This window comes from Puma concolor, chromosome E1 (assembly GCF_028749965.1).
Source record: "Puma concolor isolate L17-30 chromosome E1, mPumCon1.1.hap2, whole genome shotgun sequence".
Lineage (NCBI taxonomy): Eukaryota > Metazoa > Chordata > Mammalia > Carnivora > Felidae > Puma > Puma concolor.
The window spans coordinates 51,349,477-51,374,302 of NC_141680.1; the positions used below are offsets into that span (position 1 = coordinate 51,349,477).

Here is a 24,826-nt window from a genome sequence, read left to right on the forward strand (position 1 = left end):
TAAATAAACTTTAAAAAATGATGAGCATCATATTCAAAAAAAACAAAACACATTTAAAATAGGAATATAACAAAAAATAAAGCTAAGTTATTCTACAATAAACTCCTATATATATGTTTCAGAAAAGTAAATAGCAGACAGCAAGGATATTTTTTCCAAAATTACTCCTAGAATATCCATCTGGTCACCACAGATTAACCCCAATACCTTAAACTGCATACATTTATGTTCTTTACGATGCCGGTTGGTATTTATTATAATGACCTTGAATTATTTTACAGCCTGGGAATATCTTCAAAATCTTCAAAGAAAGATTGAAGTATTATAAGTACATATGCAGCAACTTGCCCTCCCTGGCCGGGTGCACTCAGTTCTTGCAATTTGTGATATCGACAATGAGTTAATTGTCTCAGGTCTACCCGCCATGCAGACCAGCCACCCTAGTGCTTGCTGTGTGAGCTAAAATGAAAGGACCAAGTGAATAAAAGATGAAAACACATAATCTCTCAAGGCCGCTTAACTGCAAGATACGGAGTGCTCTGACCTTTTCTGCATGATGTTACCGGCCAAGAAATTAGATGGTCATTTCTTCAATCCTTTACCCACCCGCGAGGGTTGCATTCCTGTGGCATTTATGTGTGACTTCCTTGAAATGATGAAGTTGCACACGGTGTTTCTCAGCTCTCCCCTGCACCCCGCAGAGATTAGTGGGCACATCGCAGCCCTTCCACTCCACTCTCATAATTCATGTAAGACATACAGGTGTGTTTGAATTCTGTGCCCTCTTGCTCTTGAAGCTGGTGTTAAGCGGTTACAATGGCTAACCGAACGTTATCTGCTTCCGTGCCATTCCACTTCCTCATTCCAACCCCTGTCACCAGCCAAAGAAGGCCTAAGGAAGGCGGGGAATGGTGTCAGGGCCCCTGTTCTCAGGGTCTTGCCCTTTCATCGTGGGGGGAAATTTCTAGTGAGGAGGAGGTTAGTAGTTTGGTCTGTTTCTCTTGAAATGCAATCCCAATCCATTTCCTCGGAGGATTCTCCCTCCTTGCTAAACCTCATTGTGAATGAGAACACAGCTCTTCAGAAATAGCCACTGAAGGTCCTTAAAACATAATTCAGTGAGGCAATGGATGTTTAGATGGATGGACACACAGATGGACAAACCCATGACTGACATAGCTGAGCAGGGAGCCTTGACCTACCTAAGGATCACAAGTCTCGAAAGACACGAGACCTGTGTGAAAAGCAAGAGTTCACCGGGAGGCACTCCCCATTTTATGAACACCTCTGCCTCAGGCCATTCTGAATTGAAAACGCTTGCCTTTTTATCCCTTTGTTTCTGTTTAATCCTGTCCATCCACACTGTCTGACCCTACTGCCTGAGCCTTGGTGTTCTTACGCACCAATTGTCCTGCCTCAGAACAGCGCTGATTGGAGTTTGACTGTTGTGTTTCATTTGTTAGACACACCAGTCGTCTATCATTATTTCTGGTACTTTTTTCTTGGAGAGACAAAAGCACTGTTCTTACAAGGTTAAATTCTCTTTTATGCTAAAGTTTCTATGGGACCTATTTACGATAGAAAAGTCTATTGCATTGGATATTTATAAACTAATGCTAAAAAATTAAAAGGCCACAACTCGAAAGAGTGTGTTTGCTTTGAATCTGGAAGCTTAAATCCAGATATTTATTTATTAGGTTTAACATAATGAAAGAAGAGAAATCGTTTTGGTCAGTTTTATATGACTTTAAATAACACTTGGTGGCCTGCTAACCATGAGTAATTAAAGTGTGTTTTAGAACTCTTACTATGTTGTTCTAAAGAAAATATATCAGTTGAAACTTCTTTACGTAATAATGAGAGGTAGACAATAATGAAGTAATGTGATGTTCCAAAACATAATTGAAATCAAGGGTCTCCTGTGAAAAACGCACAATAAAAAGAAAAATTGTCAGAGGATTGTGCATTTCCATAATTAAGACTATATTAACAATAATTACCGTATTATACGTTAAGAAGTTACTTGTTAGAAGCATTCTCCTTGCCATCTAGGCATAAAACATCTGCATTATTGAAAAAAATGTTATTGTGTCGTGTCTTATACATACAAAGAATATATGTCATAAATAATATTTAAGCACTAATGCACACAATCAGAACGAACATCAGGAACTGACCACCCAAGTGAAGAATTAGAACGTTGCTGAATCCATCACCTCTGTCCGGATGCTCCTTCCTCTCCCCAGTTCCTGGTGTCTGCCCCAGAGGCAACCATTGGCCATAAATGTGTGTTGATGGTTACCTAACCTTTTTTTCAGCATAGCCTTATCACATACCCGTTCCCTAAGCAGTATATTGTTTGCTTTTGCTTACATTTGAACTTCATAAAAATGGTTGCATATTATAGGTAATCCATGATTTGAATTTTTTCCCTCAATATTTTTAAGATTCATCCATTCTCTTGTGTGCGGTTCCAATTCATTCATTTGTCTAGATACAATGTCCCGTTACTTGTGATACACATTTGAGTCATCTCTAGCTAGGTAGTTTTTACAGCTCCGCTGTGCACATCCTTGGACACGTCCTTGGTGAACGGGTGTTAAGAGTTTCTCTACAAAATGTTGGGACATGACTTAAGAAAATGTTCAGTTTTTCTAGGTATCGCCAGTTTAATTCACAACAGGGTTTTGTCGCTTTGTACTCATATCATTAGCATGTAAGAGCGCCATTGATACAAATCCTTGCCAACAGTTGGTACTATCAGACTTATTAATTTTTGCTAATACAGTGATTGTAAAATGAATTTGCATTTTCTGATGACCAGTGAAGTTGGACACCTTTTCATGTGTTTACCATTAAAATGTTTCCGTTTATAATAAGGTTCTTTTATTTATTTATTTAAAAAAACTTTTTAATGTTTATTTTTGAGAGAGAGACAGAACACAAGTGCGGGAAGGGTAGAGAGAGAGGGAGACACAGAATCTGAAGCGGGCTCCAGGCTCTGAGCTGTCAGCACAGAGCCCGATGCGGGGTTTGAACTCACGAACAGCGAGATCATGACCTGAGCCGAAGTCGGACACTCAACTGACTGAGCCACCCAGGCGCCCCTATAATAAAGTTCTTGATCATACTTTTTTCTCATTTCTCTATTGGACTGTTTATCTTCATTTATTGGTATGCTTCACAAATTCTGGATACTGTTCTTTCATCAATTATATATGTTACAAATCTCCCCTTTAAAATTTTTATTTATATTTTCATTATCTTTATGGTGTCTTTTGATGAATGAATGTTCCTAATTATATTATAGTCTAACTTATCAATCTTTTCAAGTTAGTGCCTTGTGAGTCGTGTTTAAGGAAGTTTCTTATTTTCAAGTAAAAAAGCCCTCCCCTGTATTTTTAAAAATGTCATCTTTCACTTTTGGTCCCTGATCACTATGCACTGATTTTTAAAATATTAGCCTTATTAAGATATAATTTCCACATCATACAATTAACCCTTTTAAAGTATACAGTCGCATGGGTTTCAGTATGGTTCAGAGTTGCGCGACCATCACCCCCCAAATTTTGGAACATTTTATCACCTCCTCCCCCCAAACAGATATTTACTAACAGTCTATCACCCTCCATTTTCCCCACAACAGCCCTGGGCAACCACTAATCTAAATCCTGTGCCTCTACATCTGCTTGTGCTATTTCTTATGAGTAGAATCATACATTATGTGGTCTTTTGTGACTAGATTCTTTCATTTGTTGTGCTTTCAAGGTTCATTCATGTCATAGCCTATATTAGCTCTCCATTCCTTTTTATTGCTGAATAATATTCCATTGTTTATCTGTATTACATTTTATTTGTTCATTCATCAGTTGATTGACAGTTTTCTACTTTTTGGCTGTTATGAATAATGCTGCTGTGAACACGTACACGTTTTTGTGCAGAGATACGTTTTATTTGTCTTGGGTATATACTTAGGAGTGGAGGGAATTGATTTTTGTCTATTATGTAAGGTAGGGATCCGATTTCATTCTTTCCCATATGAGTAACTTATTGTCTTAGCATAGTTTTGAAACTGGTTCACCATTGCCCTCCAAAAGTGCAATACCAATGGGATGCATGGGTGGCTCAGTCAGTTGAGCTTCTGACTCTTGATTTCAGCTTGGGTCATGATCCCAGGGTTGTGAGATCAAGCCCTGCATTGGGGCTCTGTGCTGACAGCACGGAGCCTGCTTAGAATTATTTCTCTTCCTGTCCCCACCCCTGCTCACCTTCTCTCTCTCTCTCTCTCTCTCTAAGTAAAATAAATAAAAATTTTAAAAATAAAACTTTTTTTTTAAAAAGTGCAGTACCAGCTCCAACCAATGTGACCTTGTTTCTAGGTTCACTATTATGTTCCATTAGTCAAATATTCCTATTTTTTATGATAATACTATACTGTATTAATTTCAGTCACATTATTCTAGGCCCTGATCTGTGGCGTGTCAGGCCATTTGTTCGTTCATCCTGTACATTTTAGGTTCAGCTTGTCAAGTTTCTTGGAAGCTTTTGTTAAAATTTTAATTGGATTTGCATCAATGCCATCAGTTTGGAGAGAACTGTCAGAAGGCTTTCCATCCCCATGATGTATCTCTGTTATTTAGATTTTCATTAATGTCTTTTAAAAAGGCTTATAATTTTTTCTCTAGAATTTTGCACATCTTTTGGTAGACTTATTTCTGAGAATCTTCTGTTTGTTATAGCTATTCATGGTGTTTATAATTTTTGTGCTGATGTGTAAAGATTACAAATAATTTTTAAACATGGCTCTTTAATTCAAACACCTTTCTAAACTCTTATTATTCCTAATGATTTGTACATTCATTTCGCATTCTGTCTATCTAGACAATCATAGCTTTCATGACTGAAGACACTGTTTTCCTTTTTTTTCTCTTGTCGTACATTTATGAATGTAAGTCGTGGTAGACATTTTTTTCTTTTTCCTGATTTCTTTTTCTTCTTCCTGCACAATAAATAATAAATAAAATTTGCTGAGTTTTTGGTAAATATCTTTCATCTGGTTAAGAATGGTCTCTTCTGGGGTGCCTGGGTGACTCAGTTGGTTAAGCATCTGACTCTTTATTTTGGCTCAGGTCATGATCTCATGGCTCATGAGTTCGAGCCCCATGTCAGGCTCTTTACTGACAGTGCAGAACCTGCCTTGGCACCCTCTCTTTTCCTCTCTCTCTGCCCTCTCTGCTTGTTCTCTCTCTCTCTTTCAAAAATAAATAAAACTTAAAAAATAATAAAAACTTAAAAAATGGCCAAGAGTTCCTGTCATGGAGTTTTTTTCAATTTTTTTTTTTGTTTGTTTATTGAGATAACCATAAGGCTTTTTTCTTTGAATACATTAATGGAAAAAAATCATATCATAGGTTATGTTTTACCATTACACCAACATTATGTCTCATCCAATATTTAAATGATGTACTATTGCTGGCTTCAATTTGCTAACAATTTTTGAGAGTGATTGACCTGAATTTTTCTTTTTTAGACATATTTTTTAATCGATGTTATGCTAGCCTCATAAATTAAGTTGCTGAGTAATCTTTTTTTGAGTCCCTGGAAGAATTAATCTAAGAGTGAATTATTTGTTTCTTAAAAATTTGGTAAATCTGGCCAGTAGAACCATCTGGGCTTGATATTTCATTTCAGGAAAGATTTTTGACTACTATTTAAATTTTTCTAATGGTTGCTGGATGATTCACATTTTCCAATTTTATAGCCAGTTTTGGTAAATTTTTATAGTTTATGAATTTTCCTTTTCATTTAAATTTGATAATTTATTGGCACTTACAGATTTTGAGAAATGTTAAACTGCCCTTGCATTCTGTACAACTTGGCAATAACATATTTTATTTGTATACATTACTGGACTTGGTTTGCTAATAATTTGTTTAGGATTTTATGTCTGTGTTCATGAGTAAGCTGACCTATAATTTTTGTTTCTCTTCATATTCTTGTCATCCTTTGTTATCAATATTATAACTTCTGAAATAGTTTGAGAGTACATTTCTCTATTCTCTGCAAGAGATTATAAAAGACTAGAATGATCTATCTTCTGGAAGATTTTTTTAGAACTCACCTGTGAAATTATCTAAACTTATTGTTTTCTTTGTAGGAAACATTTTCACTATTCTTCCAATTTATCTAATTAGATTGTTTTATTTCTTCTTTTTGTCATTTTATATTTTCCTGGGAATCTATTTCACTTCTGTTCTCCAAGTATTGGCATAATCTTTCATTTTTATTTTTATTTTTTTAAAGTTCATTTATTTTGAGGGAGAGAGAGAGAGAGAGAGAGAGAGAGAGTGAGTGAGGAACAGACAGAGAGAGGGAGAGGGAGAATCCCAAGCAGGCTCTACACCACCAGCATAGAGCACTATGTGGGGCTAGAACCCACAAACCATGAGCTCATGACCTGAGCCAAAGTCAGATGCTTAACTGACTGAGCCACCCAGGTTCCCCTAATCTTTTTTTTTTTTTTTTTTTTTTTGAGAGAGAGTGCACAAGTGGTGGAGGGGCAGAGAGGGAGAGGAAGAAAGAGAAATCCCAAGTAGGTTCTGCACTGTCAGCACAGAGCCCAATGTGGGTCACAGTCTCACGACTGTGAGATCATGACCTCAGCCAAAATCAAGAGTCAGGTGCTTTACTGACTGAGCCAGCCAGGTACCCCTTGGCATAATATTTTTATGGTATGATCTTATTTATCTCTTTAATGTCTGATGGATTTGTGGTATGTTTTTTTTTTTAACGTTAGTATTAGTTATCTCTTTTTTCTAGGTAATATTGCCATAGCTTTATTTGCAGCCATAATGTTTGTTTGTGTCTTCTCTCCTGTTTCCTTCATCAGTCTTACCAGAAATTGTTCTATCTTGTAATTTCTTAAGTTGGCCTTTTTTTCATTAACAATTAGCCTTTTAAAAATAAATAATATGTTATGGCTACATATTTCCTTCACTTTACCTTCATCCTTCAGGATTTCGTAAGTAATATTTTCTTTGTAAATCATTTCTAAGAATTTTTATTTAAATTTTATGAATTTATTTTTGATTAGGAAATAGTTAACATCAATCAATTAAAATTTTTTTTAATGTTTATTTATTTTAAAGGGAGAGGGACAGAGAGCATGCATGAGCAGGGGAGGAGCAGAGAGAAAGGGAGATAGAGAATCCCAAGCAGGCTCTGAGCTCTGTGCTGACAGCAGAGAGCCTGATGTGGGGCTTGAACCCACAAACCGTGCAGTCATAACCTGAGCTGAAGTCAGACTCTTAAGAGACTGAGCCACCCAGGCACCCCAACATCAATCAATTTAAAAGTCACAAAAATAGATACAATAAAATATCTCCCATGAACCCATGACTGTTGATACTAACCCCCTCATTCCCATTTAAAACAGTACAAATGTGAAAAAAAAATGTCTTGGGTCTTCTAAGTACTTTAATTTTTATCTTGAATTTGTTTTGAACCATGAACCATGAATTATTTAAACTGTGTTTAAAACTTTGAAGTATTAGGGGATTATTTTGGTTTTGTTGTTGCTATTTTTGCCAAGGTTCCTAATTTAATTTTTTTAAAATCTTTATTCACTTTTTGAGAGACAGAGACAGAGCGAGCATGAGCGGGGGAGGGACAGAGAGAGAGGGAGACACAGAATCTGAAACAGGCTCCAGGTTCTGAGCTGTCAGCACAGAGCCTGACATGTATTTTAAAAACATTTTTAAATTTATAGAGAAAATTGCGAAGACAGTATAAAGTTTTCCCATATACCTTGCACCCAGTTTCCCCTTTTATGAACATCTTACATAATATGGTACATTGTTTAAATTACACACCAATGTTGATATGTCATCATTAACTAAAATCCATACCTTATTCAGATTTGCTTAGTTTTTACCTAGTGTCCTTTTTTTGTTACACAATCCCATCTAGAATATCACATTACATTTAGTTGTCTTCTTTCCTTAGTCTCTTCTGCTATGATAGTTTGTCAGATTTTCCTTACTTTTGATAACCTTGACAGTTTTGAGGAACGCCCATTAGGAATTTGTAAAATGCCCTTCATTGTAATTTAGAATACCTCTGCAAGGAAAATTTGTTTCTTCTCCCCTATTAGTTAACTTATTAAATAAATCATTTATATGAGTATGTACTCATGGATATTTATTTTATTCTTTGAAATATAATCCAATCCTTTTTTTTTTTTTTTTTTCTCAAATTGTTCCAGCTTTGGCCATTGGGAGCTCCTTCAGTTGGTTCTTGTATCTTTAATATACTCTCATCAAGGAGCACTTCTTACTACTAGCACAGCAAGATGCTCTGGTTCATCTTATATATTTCCTGCTCACTCTTAGACTCAGTCATTTGTCTAAGGGCCACTGTTTCCTTTTATCAGGGAATGGTACTAGAACCCAGAATCTGAGTGCTTGGTGTATTTGTTGCTACTGGGATGTCATTTACTGAATATATTATTTTTTTCCCTCACTTTACCTGCTTTTAAGCTTTTCTCTTTGTCTTTTGTGTTCTGCCATTTCATTACCTAGTATACAGATTAGACCCCTCCCTCCCTCCCTCCCTTCCTTCCTTCCTTCCTTCCTTCCTTCCTTCCTTCCTGCCCTTCCTTCCTTCCTTCCTTCCTTCCTTCCTTCCTTCCTGCCCTTCCTTCCTTCCTTCCTTCCTTCCTTCCTTCCTTCCTTCCTTTCCTTCCTTCCTCCCTTCCTTCCTTCCTTCCTTCCTTCCTTCCTTCCTTCCTTCCCTTCCTTCCTTCCTTCCTTCCTTCCTTCCTTCCTTCCTTCCTTTTCTGTCCTGTCTGATATTTATTCTGCTCACTAATTCTGAGGATTCTTATTTTTCCTCAGTTCTGAAAATTCTCATTTTTGCATATCCTTCCTATCTTCTCTTTTCTGTCCCCTCCTTCTAGAACTCCAGACATATATTAGATATTTTTATTTTACCTTCCATAGCTTTAAACATCTCACTTACAGTTATCTTCTGATTATTAATTTGCTGTGTTCTAAGTAATTTATTAAGATCCCTCTTCTGTTTCATTACTTTTTTGCTTTTGCTATGTTTAAACTGCCTTAACTCATCTATTCTTTTATTCAAAAACTTTTTTTGGAAGTTATATTTGATTCTTTCTCAAATATGATAATTTTTGCTTAGACTCTTGTGACTTACTCACTTTGTGATTCTATCTTTTAAAAACATTTTTTTTGTGTTTATTTCTTTATTTTGAGAGACAGAAAGAGAGAAGGGGAAAGGGGGGAGGGGCAGAGAGAGAGGGAGAGAGAGAATCCCAAGCATCCCCCACACTGTCAGTGCAGAGCCCAACATGGGGCTTGATCTCACGAACCATGAGATCATGACCTGAGCCAATATCAAGAATCAGATGTTTAACCAACTGAGCCACCCAGGCGCCCCTTTTAAATTTTTTTTTTTAATGTTTCATCTTTTGTTTTTTAAAACATTTAATACATGTTATTTTATCTTATTTTTCTGATGCTTCTCATATTTGAAGTGCCTGCCAGTGGGAATCTGTTTCTGCTGTCTCTTACCGATGGTGTTTTTTCCCTGGATTGAATAATTCTTAAATTATGAGCTCATTCTTGGTTTACCTTAATTTATGGAAAACTTGGAGACATTAAACTAAAGAAACTTTTTTCCAGAGGGAATTTATTTTAGCATCAGGCAGGAGTAAATAACACTATGGACCTAGAACCACGTTAGTCCTATTCCAGGCCTGCTGACTTAATTCCATGGAATCATGTTCAGCTCCCATATTCCTTGCCCCCAGAAGCTGCAATGCTCATAAAGACATTTGTCCTCCAAGATACATTGCCTTTTGAGCATGCTCAGTGCTCACTATCCTATTTTTGACACAGGCAGTTTTATAGTGTGTGATTTTTGTTTTGTTTTGTTTTTTTCTTTTGGATTTTTCTCTTACTTCCTATGAGCAAAGAAAGAAAACATTGTATTTTGTACAGAATCTAGTTGTTTCATCTCATGAAGGTCTCCCAGAATATCTAATCTGCCAAACTGCCTGAGGTAACCATCCTAAATCACCAATATTCCTCTCTCTTCCTTGCCTTCATCATGCATTTAGTTGTTTAGCCCTTTTTTTAATGTTTATTTTCGAGAGAGCACAAGTGGGGGATGGGCAGAAAGAAGGAGAGACACAGATCCCAAGTAGGCTCCGTGCCATCGGCGCAGAGCCTCATGTGGGGCCCGAACCCATGAACCGCGAGATCATTACCTGAGCTGAGATCAAGAGTCGGACACTTAACCCGCTGCGCCACCCAGGCGCCTTCCCCTAACCGTTTCAGTTCTGCTTCTAAAATTGTATTCCCATCCATTCCACTCTTTCCACTACTGCCGGCCTTCCCATCTCTGGTGTGTCTAAGCCATGATATAAACTGCCTCCAGGGTAGTCTTTCTTAATACAAATTCAGTAGTATTTCTTGACTTACTATCCCCACATTCTCCTTTCCAGCACCCAATGTAGGTATCTTACTGGTCCTCCAGTGCCTTGATTTCCAACCCCTGCAGTTTAATGTCTTCAATATCTGCAGCAAATCTCTGTTTTCTGAGTTTCTCCTGTTCCTCTTTGACGTTCTGTTTTTCTTCTTCCATGCAACTCATTCTTTCTTCCTGAAATGTCCTGTATTTATCCCTGTTCCCAAATGGTGCTAATTTCTCTCTTAAGGTACATCTCAGATGCATTCACTTTTATTCAGGTTTTCAGAATTCTTAGCTCAAAGTAAGGGCTCCCTCTTTTGAACTTTTATGGCACATCGTCTTCTCTTATGGCTCTATGGGGTGTGTGTGTGTGTGTGTGTGTGTAGCTTATTTATTATAGTCTAAACTCTGGGTAAAGTTTTTTCTCTAGAAGTCACTTATGGTGGCTTCCACATCATAGATCCTAACAAATGGTAGATTACATATACCTACACATTAAAGAGTAGCACATTGGAAACATTTCAGCTCTTGGTGGTGATTGCTCACAAACTTTCTGTGACGGTACAAAGGTAACCTAATACATTAATAACTATATTAACGTTGTCTTTATTCCAAGAGCACCTATAGAACAATTTTTGGATTTCCAAGATAGTCCAAATGATTCTTTCTTAACCATTAACATGTTCTCAACTTAGACACATTTTGCTTTCATAAAATGCATTTTTGAATTTTGTTTGGGACCACTTTGATGATAATCCTGGCAATCTATTATCACTTATGAGATGTTTCAACCTCTCACTGCTCTTGCCAGAACTTGTCAGATTCAGAGTGGTTTGAAGAGTCATTAGCTTTCTGGGGCGCCTGCGTGGCTCAGTAGGTTAAGTGTCCTACTTCAGCTCAGATCATGACCTGAGTCAAAGTTCATCATCAGGTCATGAGGTTGAGCCCTGTGTCTGGCTCTCTGCTGTTAGCACAGAACCCGCTTTGGATCCTCTGTCCCCCTCGCTCTCTGCCCCTCGCCCACTCGCACCTGTGCACACATGCGCTCTCTCTTCTCTTTCAAAAATAAACATTAAAAAAAGAGTCATTAGCTTTCTAAGGAAATTGGTATAAATGTTTGGTGTTTGTCTTTTGGTGACTGGCTTATTTCACTGAGCACAATGTCCTCAAGTTTCATCCGTGCTATAGTACAAGTCAGAATTTCCTTCTTTCTGTAGGCCGAAGAACAATGCATCGTACATACAGACCCCATTTTGCTTATCCCCCTATCTGTTGATGGACATTCAGTTGCTTCCATGTTTCCTGGTCTGTCTGTATGTTTTTAACTGTTAATTGAACTCAGCTCGATTAAAAGTTGTGCTTACGGTGTGTGTCCCCTATAGACAGATAACAACCTTTATTAATTTGTTAAATGTTGTTGTAATTCTCCTGTTCTATATCAGTCAGATGGATGAAGTTTGATAGCTCGTTATTTATAATCGTAAAGAAAAATGAACACGTCTATTCCAGATTGATCTTGGCAGTTCTGTCACTCTAGTTATCAGCACTTGCTAAGGACTGAAATATTAAATACCCCAGGGAAGCCTTCAGCATTAAGTTCTTTCATTTAATGTTTATTTCTCCCATAATTAGTTGATACATTTTTCAGTATAGTTTTTCTGTTTGAAAATCGTCATTGGACTAAAGCCAGTGCATATCAATGTGCCAGCAACTTAAAATGCCTTCCTTAAGTTCTCATCACATTCCTAGTCAACTAATAAAAATATACAGAATTACAAAGCGCACCAGTGGCTCGGGTGTGCAGAAACAGGTTCCCGTATACACTGTTGTTCACATTGGAAAATGGACTCAGTGTTTCTGTAGAGCAATTTGGAAAAAAAGCTACAAAGTCATTCTTATCTTTTGACGAAATAATCTTCATAATGTAAACTAAAAGCAAAATAGCATTGTAATGTATTCATAGGTGTCACATATGTAATAATGACTAATTGGAAATAAGACAAATATCCAAAAATAATATGATTAAGTAAATGACGATATACTGCAATGATGAAATATTAAAGAGCTACTAAGAGTGACAAGTACGCTAATAAATGGAAATGAAGACATAAAGTTAGGTATAGGAAAAGGTAGAACAGCATCTAAACGTGACTATACCATTGAAAATATTTTTATGGGCGTGCCCGGATGACTCAGTTAAGTGCATAACTCTTGATTTCAGCTCAGGTCATGACCTCACGGTTTGTGAGATCAAGCCCCCCCAGGGGCTCTGCGCTGACGGCACAGAGTCTGCTGGGGATTCTCTCACACCCTCTCTCTCTGCCCCTCCCCCCACTTATACTTTCTCTCTCTCTATCAAAATAAATAAATAAATAAACTTAAGAAAAAAAAGAAAGCAAATATTTTATGTACATCGACAAAGATTGAAATTCAGTTTGGGGTGGTTTCGGTGGTTTTGGGAAGCTAACTTATTTTGTTCGTTTTTTATTTTTTACAAAGACGTTATGACCCTGTGACTTTGGGATGCAGCTTTGTACTAATCCTGGTGAAAATGAGAAGTTAGGGGTGTGCAATAAGAATAAATGAACAAAATACAACAAATGTCATTCTCTATAAAAAATTCTTACAACTTTGATACAGTATAGTAGGTGATAAAAACAAAGGCTTTCAAATCAAATCAGTCTGAATTTGGATAAAACCTTTGCAAATCTGTTTCTCTCAGACTACGTCTTAGTCTGTCCTGGCTACTATAAGAACATACCACGGGCTGGGTGGGTTATAAGCAGCAGACATGCACCTGTCCCATTTCTGGAAGCTGGAAGTCCAAGACCAAGGCACCAGCATGTTTGTGTTCTAATAAGGACCCTCTTCCTGGTTCATGGCTAGCGCCTTCTCCCTGTGTCCTCACATGGTAGAAGGGGAAAGGGATTTCTGAGTCTCTTTTCAAAAGGCACTAAAATGGGATTACATTTTTTTTTTTTTAATTTTTTTTTTCAACGTTTATTTATTTTTGGGACAGAGAGAGACAGAGCATGAACGGGGGAGGGGGCAGAGAGAGAGGGAGACACAGAATCGGAAACAGGCTCCAGGCTCTGAGCCATCAGCCCAGCGCCTGACGCGGGGCTCGAACTCACGGACCGCGAGATCGTGACCTGGCTGAAGTCGGACGCTTAACCGACTGCGCCACCCAGGCGCCCCGAAATGGGATTACATTTTTTTTTTTTTTTAAATTTTTTTTTTCAACGTTTATTTTATTTTTGGGACAGAGAGAGACAGAGCATGAACGGGGGAGGGGCAGAGAGAGAGGGAGACACAGAATCGGAAACAGGCTCCAGGCTCTGAGCCATCAGCCCAGAGCCCGATGCGGGGCTCGAACTCACGGACCGTGAGATCGTGACCTGGCTGAAGTCGGACGCTCAACCGACTGCGCCACCCAGGCGCCCCGGGATTACATTTTATAAAGGCATTAATCACATCCTGAAGGCCCAAGATGACCAGTGTCCTTAATAGAAGAGGAAAATTTGGACCCAGGGACACAGACACACAAAGAAGCCATGTGAAGACAGAGCAGAGACTGGAGCGATACGTCTGTAAGCCGAGGAACACCAAAGATCTCCAGCAAACCCCAGAAGCTAGAAGAGAGGCATGGAACAGATTTTTCCCTCTGAGCCTCCAAAAGGAATCCACTCTACCATCACCTTGATTTCAGACTACTAATCTCTAGAACTGTGAGAGAATAGGTGTCTGTTGTATTAAGCCACTCGGTTTATAGTACTTTGTTAATGGCGGCCTCAGGAAACTAATATACCCCGTATGTTTGGGAATTAAGAAACGTACTTCGAAATGGTTTATAAGTCAAAGAAGAAAATAATAATGGAAGTTAAAAATGTTTGAGCTAAATGATAATGAAAATCTCATATTTCTACACCTAAGAGATTAAACGTAAGCAATAGTTGGAGGGATATTTATAGTCTTAAGTTTATAAATCAGAGAAGAAGTAGGTATAAAAATAAATGACTTAAATACTGAAAATAAGAAAATAGGAGGAGGAATATAAAATAAACCCAAGAACGTAGAATGCTAGACATCATGAAATCAGAGCAGACATCATATGAAATAAAAACGAAAATGCAAGGGCACCTGGGTGGCTTAGTTTCGGTTAAGCGTCTGACTCTTGATTTCGGTTCAGGTCATGGTTGTGGGACCAAGCCCTGTGTCGGGCTCTACGCTGACAGCATGGAGCCTGTTTGTGACTCTTTCTGTCTCTCTGCCTCTCTGTCTCTCTGTCTCTGCCTCTCTCTCTGCCTCTCCCCTGCTTGTGCACGAGCTCTCTCTCTCTCAAAATAAACGAACTTAAAAAAGCCCGAAAATACAATAGCAAGTACTAGATGAATCTTTGGAACATAATGTTGAATATTGAAAAAGCAAGTTGCAAAGGAATACATATAACATTCCATTTACATAAATATTTGAAGCAAATGAAATGGACTATGTTGTATATGGTAAAATGTTCTAGGTAGCATTTATGTCTAAACGAGGAGGGGATGGCATGGGATGGGAGAATAAGGGAAGGAAGGAAGGGAGGAAGGAAGGAAGGAAGGGAACTCTTTTGGTAGATTTATTAACCTTTTGTGATTCTTCTTTTATGATTTTCCTATTCATATCCTCTACCTGTTTTTCATCTTTAAAAATAAGGCTATTGCCGACATGGAAGCCCAAGTTCACAAGTTGAGAGAAGAGCTGATACATGTGAACTCACAGCGGAAACAGCAGCTGGTGGAACTCGGCCTTCTTCGTGAAGAGGAGAAGCAAAAGGCTGCAAGGGACCATGAGACCGCGGTCTATAAACTGAAGGCCGAGTCAGAAAAGATGAAGTTGGAGCTGAAGAGGGCTCATGCCGCCGAGACAGACGTGGCATTGGAAAAGGTAAGGCATCCCACTGGATTCGTACAGATCCCTGGGACCCATGTTTGGATACCACTGCTGCCACCCTTGCATTTGATCTCTCAAAGATGGCAGGCCTAGAACCACTCCCGCAATGTGTAAACTATTCACATGAGCAGTTTCAGTATCTCGCTCTATGTTTAAACACCACGAGAAGAATCTGGGGAGTAGGTTCCCTAACTTTTCCCTTGACGTTCATGGAAGGGATAGTTGGAATATCCCATTTCCGTAGGGATTGAATACACGTGGTGATAGAGCAGTGTAGAACACTGTCCAGTATTGTGCTGAGCAGGGATCCTTGGGTGATAGCCCGAAGTTTTCCTAGGTTAAGACTAGATCTTTGGTAGTTTTTCCAGTAGTTGTTTCTATATTTCACAGTCTTTTGTAATAGCATAACATAAATGATGAAGTAGTTTCCCAGATAGATGTTTCAGATTAAGAAAAGTTTCTTTAGAATTATATATTTTTGAAAAAGATGTCAGCATAATGTTCACACATTTGGGGTTGACTTGTATTCCAGGTATAATCTCAAATATTCATTCTTTCAATGTTCTGAAAAAGTGGAATCATTTTAATTGGGTAGTAAATGTGAACTGTTATAAATCATAGCAGCTGTAAATGATCTCTTGAGTTCCTACAGCCCCGTCTCTTATCTTGAGATCAAAAAACTTGAATAGGGTAATCTAAGAGTCTTCTAATTCTGCTTATTTTTTTTTTTTTACCTTTTCTTCTTCATCTTTGAATACTCTGTCTTCACAGAACACACAACACCGTTCTAATGCTTCACTGATTTTACTTTATTTTTTTAATGTTTATTTACTTTTGAGAGAGAGAGAGAGGGAGAGAGACAGAGCGTGAGCAAGGGAGGGGCAGAGAGAGACACACACACAGAATCCGAAGCAGGTTTCAGGCTCTGAGCTGTCAGCACAGAGCCCGACACGGGGCTCAAACTCACGGACCGCGAGATCATGACCTGGGCCAAAGTCGGATGCTTAACTGACGGAGCCACCCAGGTGCCCCTGCTCCACTGATATTACACGGATTGTGACCCTAAGATGCTTCCCTGATAGTGTCTTAATTTCTCGGGAGCTCGGATTTTATCAGGCTTTGCCCTTGGCAGCATAACTCTGAACCCAGAAATATATAGGAACAAGACTCTAAAGAGGCAGAAGGTAGCCTGGCTTCTTAGAGGAATAGCAGGGAGACTGGCGTGGCCAGAAATGGTGACCAAGGAGGAGAAAGAGAAGGAGGTGATGAGGCTAGGGAAGAAACCTCGGGTCCCGTGGGCCTACGTGGGCCCTTGGCAGGGTTTTGCTTTGACTCTCTGAGAGTAAGGAGGCTTTGCAGGTTTTGAGCAGAGGAGGGACGATGCTCTGATTCCCATTTGAGTAGCATCTCTCTGCACGTGCTAAGAATAGACTGAACTGAGGGCACAGAAGGCAGTAGGGACACCAGTGAAAAGTCCATTGCAGGAAGTTTAGACGAGATGACAGAGGCCCGGGCCTGGGCAGTGGCAGCAAAAGTGGTCAAAACTGATGAGATTCGGGTTGGGTTCTGAAAAGGGAACAGACAGTGTCTGCTGTTGGTTCAGACGTGGAGTCAAGAGAGAAAGAGAGGGGCGTATGCTATGGCGCAGTCAAGGGCGGTTTCACAGTGACTTGCGGGAGCCCGCGGACCAGTGGAGTTATTTGTTGTTGAAGGAAGAGTAACAGAGCAGGTGGTGGGGCCACTGGGGGCGGGTCCGGGTTGCGATGCCTTTTATACACCTAAGTGAGGAATTTGTGGTAATTCCATCAAGGCAGTACAAAATAAGAATGTTTTGATGCTAAAATATACAGAGTTTCAGGAATTAGAAAGCATCCTTATTGAGACTGTTTTAGCCCTCTGAAAATAGCAGATCAGCGAGACTGATGGAGAGCAAAAGGGATGTCGGCCCATCCTCTCCGGTGACTCTTACATGCCCCTCCCCTCGCCTTGGTGCCAATCAGCTCTAGCCAACAGCTCAAAGTGCTTCTAAGGAGATGTTCTTAAATGGCACAGGAATCCCTGCACACTGATTTCAGAAAATTGGACGTACCAAAACCAGACTTAAAAACATACAAGCTGGGCCTTAATTTTCTTGCATTATATATTCATATTTCAGATGTTTCTTTTTACTAGAAGATGAGCCTTTTCAAGTATAGGTCTATACGTGTTGTAACTAATTAGCAGTTTGCAGATAATTAAGAAAAATAGTAATAGAACCATTAGTGATTCAGTTGACAAACATTTCTGGAAGATCTTCTGTAACCTAGAAAGGCACATCCCAGGCACTGTGCGGACACGTAGAAAAAAGAGACAAAAAAGGTACTGTCCTTAAGGAGATCTGAAAGTAACAGTGGCAGTAAGATATTCACACGTAGAAAAGTGACTATAATGCAAGGTGGAGTGTGAATTGGGGGAGAGCATTCCTGTTAAGGAAATCAGGGAAGATTCCCTGGAAGAGGTGTCACTTTTACCAGATATAAGGAATATGTAGGATTTTGACTAGTAGATATGCAAGGGGCATTCAAAGTCAGAGGACTTAACAACAGAAGACAAACAGAACTGTTTATATGGCATTGAGGTTAATCAAGGGGAGTGGTTAGTGATCAGGCTAAAAGACAGTCTAGGATCCCTGAGACTCTCCAAAGCCGTGATAGTATTTTAGCTTCATGGCGTAAACGGTGAGGAGCTGCTGAAAGTTTTTAAGCCCTGAAAGTCAGCATTCAAGTGATTCTTGGGAAAATCTTTCTTTCGGTGTTGTTGCAGTGGGAATGCCAATTGGTGGGGACCGGATTAATAACACGGGCAGGAGGTCTCTGTGAGCACGTTAGAAATGCGGGAAGGCTGTGAGAGCCTAGTGGTGACAATGGGCTGGAGGCAACATGGCTGAGCATCATCTCAGAGGTGGCATTGATTACACTTGTCAAGGTTACATCCAGCCCTGAATACACGGGGAAGGGAGAAGTCCGGTTGGGGAGAAAGAAGGCATGTACCATTCGCTGAGTTGGACGTGCCTCCACTCCACCCAGCTGTGACGTCATTCACTTGCTGTTGAAGGAACGTCTGTAGAGAGCCAGAAGAGAGGGCGGGACTCGAAGAAACAGCTGTGGGGTGTCATCCACAGGGAGGGCCTGTTCATGAGAGGAATATAGAAAGAAAACAGTCAGCCGTGAAGGAAGAACTTCATTGAAGATGTTGGGGGGGAAGCAGCCAAAGAAGGGTCACTGAGGTAAGAGGAATCTGAGAAGACTGTATTTTCATGGACACAAAGGCAGAGAATATTTGGAAAGGAGGATTTTCAAGAATGTGACACAAAATCAGGAAGGACGAGGGCAGAGGAGAGGTCACGGGATTTGAAACTGAGAATTCATTGATGATCTTGGGCAGAACCCTCAAGGGGTAGTGTGGACAGGAACACTGTTGCAGAATTTGAGACGGGAGTGAGGAAGGGAAGGTTCATGAATACTCTGTTGTTTCAGAAAACCGGATATTAAAAGGAAGGTGTAGTTCCAAAGGAGTATATTTTTAGGCTGCAAATGTCTTGAAATACAGGAGAAGGGAACTAGTGCACAGGAAGAGCTTAGTGAGGCAGAGAACCACAGACACTTGAGGGTTTGCCATCTGAGACATAAGGGTGTGGTTGAAAGAGTGGCACAGGCCCACCCTGGGCCCTTGGCCGCGAGGATCCGGCCGTGTGAGACCTTGGCCTGTTCCTGGAGCCTGCCTCGCGCTCGCCTTCCTCCAGGCCTTTATACCTGCCGCCCCTCGGCCTGGGACGTTCTTCCCCTCCCCTGGAGTCTCTGTGGCTCTTCTCCTCCTCACTCTGTACTGCTCAGTGTCCTTCTCTGACCTTGCTCTCCAAAGTCTTGCCCAGCTCTACCGGCGCTGCTGGTCCCATTGTCTTCATACTTACTGTTTTTTAAGCTGTTTTTTTTTTTCAATATATGAAATTTATTGTCAAATTGGTTTCCATACAACACCCAGTGCTCATCCCAAAAGGTGCCCTCCTCAATACCCATCACCCACCCTCCCCTCCCTCCCACCCCCCATCAACCCTCAGTTTGTTCTCAGTTTTTAAGAGTCTCTTCTGCTTTGGCTCTCTCCCACTCTAACCTCTTTTTTTTTTCTTTTTCCTTCCCCTCCCCCGTGGGTTTCTGTTAAGTTTCTCAGGATCCACATAAGAGTGAAAACATATGGTATCTGGCTTTCTCTGTATGGCTTATTTCATTTAGCATAACACTCTCCAGTTCCATCCACGTTGCTACAAAGGGCCATATTTCGGGGCGCCTGGGTGGCGCAGTCGGTTAAGCGTCCGACTTCAGCCAGGTCACGATCTCACGGTCCGTGAGTTCAAGCCCCGCGTCAGGCTCTGGGCTGATGGCTCGGAGCCTGGAGCCTGTTTCCGATTCTGTGTCTCCCTCTCTCTCTGCCCCTCCCCCGTTCATGCTCTGTCTCTGTCTGTCCCATAAATAAATAAAAACGTTGAAAAAAAATTTTTTTAAAGAAAACAAAGGGCCATAGTTCATTCTTTCTCATTGCCACGTAGTACTCCATTGTGTATATAAACCACAATTTCTTTATCCATTCATCAGTTGATGGACATTTAGGCTCTTTCCATAATTTGGCTATTGTTGAGAGTGCTGCTATAAACATTGGGGTACAAGAGCCCTTATGCATCAGTACTCCTGTATCCCTTGGGTAAATTCCTAGCAGTGCTATTGCTGGGTCATAGGGTAGTTCTATTTTTAATTTTCTGAGGAACCTCCACACTGCTTTCCAGAGCGGGTGCACCAATTTGCATTCCCACCAACAGTGCAAGAGGGTTCCCGTTTCTCCACATCCTCGCCAGCATCCATAGTCTCCTGATTTGTTCATTTTGGCCACTCTGGCATGAGGTGATATCTGAGTGTGGTTTTGATTTGTATTTCCCTGATGAGGAGCGACGTTGAGCATCTTTTCATGTGCCTGTTGGCCATCCGGATATCTTCTTTAGAGAAGTGTCTATTCATGTTTCCTGCCCATTTCTTCACTGGGTTATTTGTTTTTCGGGTGTGGAGTTTGGTGAGCTCTTTATAGATTTTGGATACTAGCCCTTTGTCCGGTATGTCATTTGCAAATGTCTTTTCCCATTCCATTGGTTGCCTTTTAGTTTTGTTGGTTGTTTCCTTTGCTGTGCAGAAGCTTTTTCTCTTCATAAGGTCCCAGTAGTTCATTTTTGCTTTTAATTCCCTTGCCTTTGGGGATGTGTCAAGTAAGAAATCGCTACGGCTGAGGTCAGAGAGGTCTTTTCTTGCTTTCTCCTCTAGGATTTTGATGGTTTCCTGTCTCCCATTCAGGTCCTTTATCCATTTTGAGTTTATTTTTGTGAATGGTGTGAGAAAGTGGTCTAGTTTCAATCTTCTGCATGTTGCTGTCCAGTTCTCCCAGCACCATTTGTTAAAGAGACTGTCTTTTTTCCATTGGATGTTCTTTCCTGCTTTGTCAAAGATTAGTTGGCCATATGTTTGTGGGTCTAGTTCTGGGGTTTCTATTCTATTCCATTGGTCTGTGTGTCTGTTTTTGTGCCAATACCATGCCGTCTTGATGGCCTCTTGATAGCCTCTACTACTACTAGTAGAGGCTAAAGTCTGGGATTGTGATGCCTCCTGCTTTGGTCTTCTTCTTCAAAATTACTTTGGCTATTCAGGGCCTTTTGTGGTTCCGTATGAATTTTAGGATTGCTTGTTCTAGTTTCGAGAAGAATGATGTGCAATTTTGGCTGGGATTGCATTGAATGTGTAGATAGCTTTGGGTAGTATTGACATTTTGACAATATTTATTCTTCCAGTCCATGAGCATGGAATGTTTTTCCATTTCTTTATATCTTCTTCCATTTCCTTCATAAGCATTCTATAGTTTTCAGCATACAGATCTTTTATATCTTTGGTTAGATTTATCCCTAGGTATTTTATGCTTCTTGGTGCAATTGTGAATGGGATCAGTTTCTTTTTTTTTTTTTTTTAATTTTTTTTTCAACTTTTATTTATTTTTGGGACAGAGAGAGACAGAGCATGAACGGGGGAGGGGCAGAGAGAGAGGGAGACACAGAATCGGAAGCAGGCTCCAGGCTCTGAGCCATCAGCCCAGAGCCCGACGCGGGGCTCGAACCCACGGACCGCGAGATCGTGACCTGGCTGAAGTCGGACGCTTAACCGACTGCGCCACCCAGGCGCCCCGGGATCAGTTTCTTTATTTGTCTTTCTGTTGCTTCATTATTAGTGTATAAGAATGCACCTGATTTCTGTACATTGATTTTGTATCCTGCTAAATTCATGTATCAGTTCTAGCAGACTTTTGGTGGAGTCTTTTGGATTTTCCATGTATAATATCATGTCATCTGCAAAAAGTGAAAGCTTAACTTCATCTTTGCCAATTTTGATGCCTTTGATTTCCTTTTGTTGTCTGATTGCTGATGCTAGAACTTCCAACACTATGTTAAACAACAGCAGTGAGAGTGGACATCCCTGTTGTGTTCCTGATCTCAGGGAAAAAGCTCTCAGTTTTTCCCTGTCTTCATACCTCAGGTCACCATCTGGAATCATCTTTTCATTTTTCTGATCGTTTATTTTCTATTCTTCCCCTCCCCACCCCCCATTGGAATGTGAGCTCCATGAGCAGGATCTGGGTCTGTCTTGTTCATGTCTGTACTGCTCGTGTTTAGAAAACTTGGCACATACATGAGTGAGGGAATGATAGAAGCCACGACTTTCAAGGACGGAAGAAGGGAGAGGGTTGGTAAAGATACAAGGGGGTTCCACGACGAGACTTGCGAAGGGCTTCTATCTGATACCGTCTCTATTCTCTGTAAAGAATAGCAGTAGTCTTCTGAGTGAGGAGTGTCAGGACGATGGAAATGGCCAGGCTTCAGCCTGGGCAGATGGCTGGAACGTGGCAGGAAGCAGGTGTAAGGGAATTTGACCGGGTGGATTTGGAGTCGTGCAGGTAGAGGAGGGGCGATGGCAGCGTGAGTCTGGAAGAATGGAATGGTCCTGAATTGAACTGAGAACACAAGTAACACAAGAAGACAGAAATGGGGTTTGAGCGTGGTAACATTAGCCACCATGGTTAAAGGTGCTGGAGGGGTTCATCAGAATGTAGCGACTTGTTGGCAGAAGGAGAGTCTGGGGAAAGGGACAAGAGCGCTAAAGTGGACCGGTGTTTAGTGCCATGAGTTTGGTTTTTGTTGAGTTGGTGGAATTAGCCAATCCCAAAGTCCATGTGATAGAAAACAAATGCTGGGCTCTTGATGGGAAGAGTCGTTGGTGTTTCTGATTGATAAATGTTCTAACTTAACTAGTGAAAGGAGTGCAGTATTTCTAAGTGCAGGAAGACCTGGACTGAGTTCCCTGAAAACCGTCTTTGTAAAACACTCATTTCTAAAGCCCCAGGACCACACGTGGCACCTGAGACAAAGCACCATACATAAATGTCGAGGAAATGAAAGAATGCTGATGAACTGAGAAATTCAGTCTAGCCACTGTGAAAGGCAGTGTGAATAAATAAAACCTTGGTTTTGATTCATCCATATTTGATTTTGACCCATTGTAAATACTTCCGATGGGACAAGATACATTTTTATATTCAAATATTCATGTTTCTTAGTACATTAAATGTCTAGCATAAAGCTTTTTTCAGAGAGTTTTTTTTACACAAATTAGAGTTCTTAAAATTTTTTTTTTAACATTTATTTATTTTTGAGAAACAGAGTGAGATAAAGCGTGAGCGGGGGAGGGGCAGAGAGAGAAGGAGACACAGAATCTGAAGCAGGCTCCAGGCTCCGAGCCGTCAGCACAGAGCCCGATGTGGGGCTCGAACCCACAAACTGCGAGATCATGACCTGAGCCGAAGTCAGACGCTCAACTGTCTGACCCACCCAGGCTCCCCAGTAGAATTCTTAATATAAAAATCTGAATTAACACCAGTAAACTGGTAGACAATCCTATTGCCGCCTGTTGTGTCATTGTGTGGGACAGTTGAATTCTTCTACTGTATTTTTATAAAAGATTTAATGTTTTGTCCCGTTTTAAATCTGAAAGTTGAAATATTCGCCAGCAGCTTGGAATCCTATCAGAATTGGGGGGTTTAGAAATTAATTTTTCTCTCATTAAGTATAAAAGTGAGGTTCAAAGAGGAGATGAGAATAACACCAGAATAATAAATACTCTGAACGTGACACTCCCTGTGGTTGGGTTGTTGGTGGCACTTACAACATTGAGGTCATGAGAGAATTCCTGAGTCCAGCCCCTACCTGAGCCTCTGTCCGCAGCAATTCAGGCCTTGCTGACATCTTCAGCAGCTTGAAGAGAAACCTGTAATGCCTCTACAAGGTCGAAAGATTTGCAACAGAGAATCCAAGAGAGGCAATGATTGACATCTGAAAAGCGAAAGCTGCTTTACTCACCTTTTAAAATCTCTTTTTTAAGTTTATTTATTTTTGAGAGAGGGAGAGCGAGCATGAATCGGGGAGGGGCAGAGAGAGAGGGAGACACAGAATCTAAAAAGCAGGCTGTAGGCTCTGAGCTGTTCCCACAGAGCCCGACGCGGGGCTCGAACCCATGAACCGTAAGACCATGACCTGAGCCCAAGTCGGACGTTTAACCTACCGAGCCACCAGGAGCCCCACACCTTTTAAAATCTTTTGAAACCAATCTGAGACAAAGTCCACAGAAAACGTGAACCTTTGAAAATTACAGAATATTACTAAGTGATGGTGGTGGGTCATTTGCCGAAGTTTGATTAAAACTTTGGTATTTAACAGAGAGGGAGGCAAACCATAAGAGACTCTTAACTATAGAGGACAAACTGAGAGTTGATGGCGGGAGGAGGGAGAGGGTTGGGCTAGATGGGTTCTGGGCATTAAGGAGGGTGCTTGTTGCCAGGACAGCGGGAGGGTGTTGTATGTTAAGTGATAAGTCACTAAATTCTACTCCTGAAACCAATACTATATTATATGTTCACTAACTTGAATTTAAATAAAATCTTGGAAGAAGAAACAAAACCTTTGGAATTGAAAATTTACCATTGTTTCAGAAATCTATTCAGTTGCTTTTAAAATAAGTTTCTTGAGGGGCGCCTGGGTGGCGCAGTGGGTTAAGCGTCCGACTTCAGCCAGGTCACGATCTCGCGGTCCGTGAGTTCGAGCCCCGCGTCGGGCTCTGGGCTGATGGCTCAGAGCCTGGAGCCTGTTTCCGATTCCGTGTCTCCCTCTCTCTCTGCCCCTCCCCCGTTCATGCTCTGTCTCTCTCTGTCCCAAAAATAAATAAACATTCAAAAAAAAAAAAGAAAGAAAGAAAATTAAAATAAGTTTCTTGAAATAAGGTGCTATGTT

General features: G+C 40.5%; 1 protein-coding gene across 19 annotated transcripts in view; it reads left to right on the top strand.

Annotated features, from left to right (window-relative positions):
- CEP112 (centrosomal protein 112) overlaps window positions 1–24,826 on the top strand; it is a 481,908-nt gene that overhangs the window by 251,275 nt on the left and 205,807 nt on the right. For 18 of the 19 annotated variants that reach the window (XR_015244252.1, XR_015244253.1, XM_086687813.1 and 15 more), the window contains one exon: window positions 15,187–15,417. Coding sequence is in view for 17 of the 19 variants with exons in the window: in XM_086687813.1 (XP_086543939.1) it covers window positions 15,187–15,417 (231 nt within the window). In the remaining 2 variants the exon portion in view is untranslated. Of the gene's footprint in view, window positions 1–15,186; window positions 15,418–18,516; window positions 19,347–24,826 lie in introns of those variants that run through there. The other variant, XM_086687823.1, reaches the window with a different exon arrangement.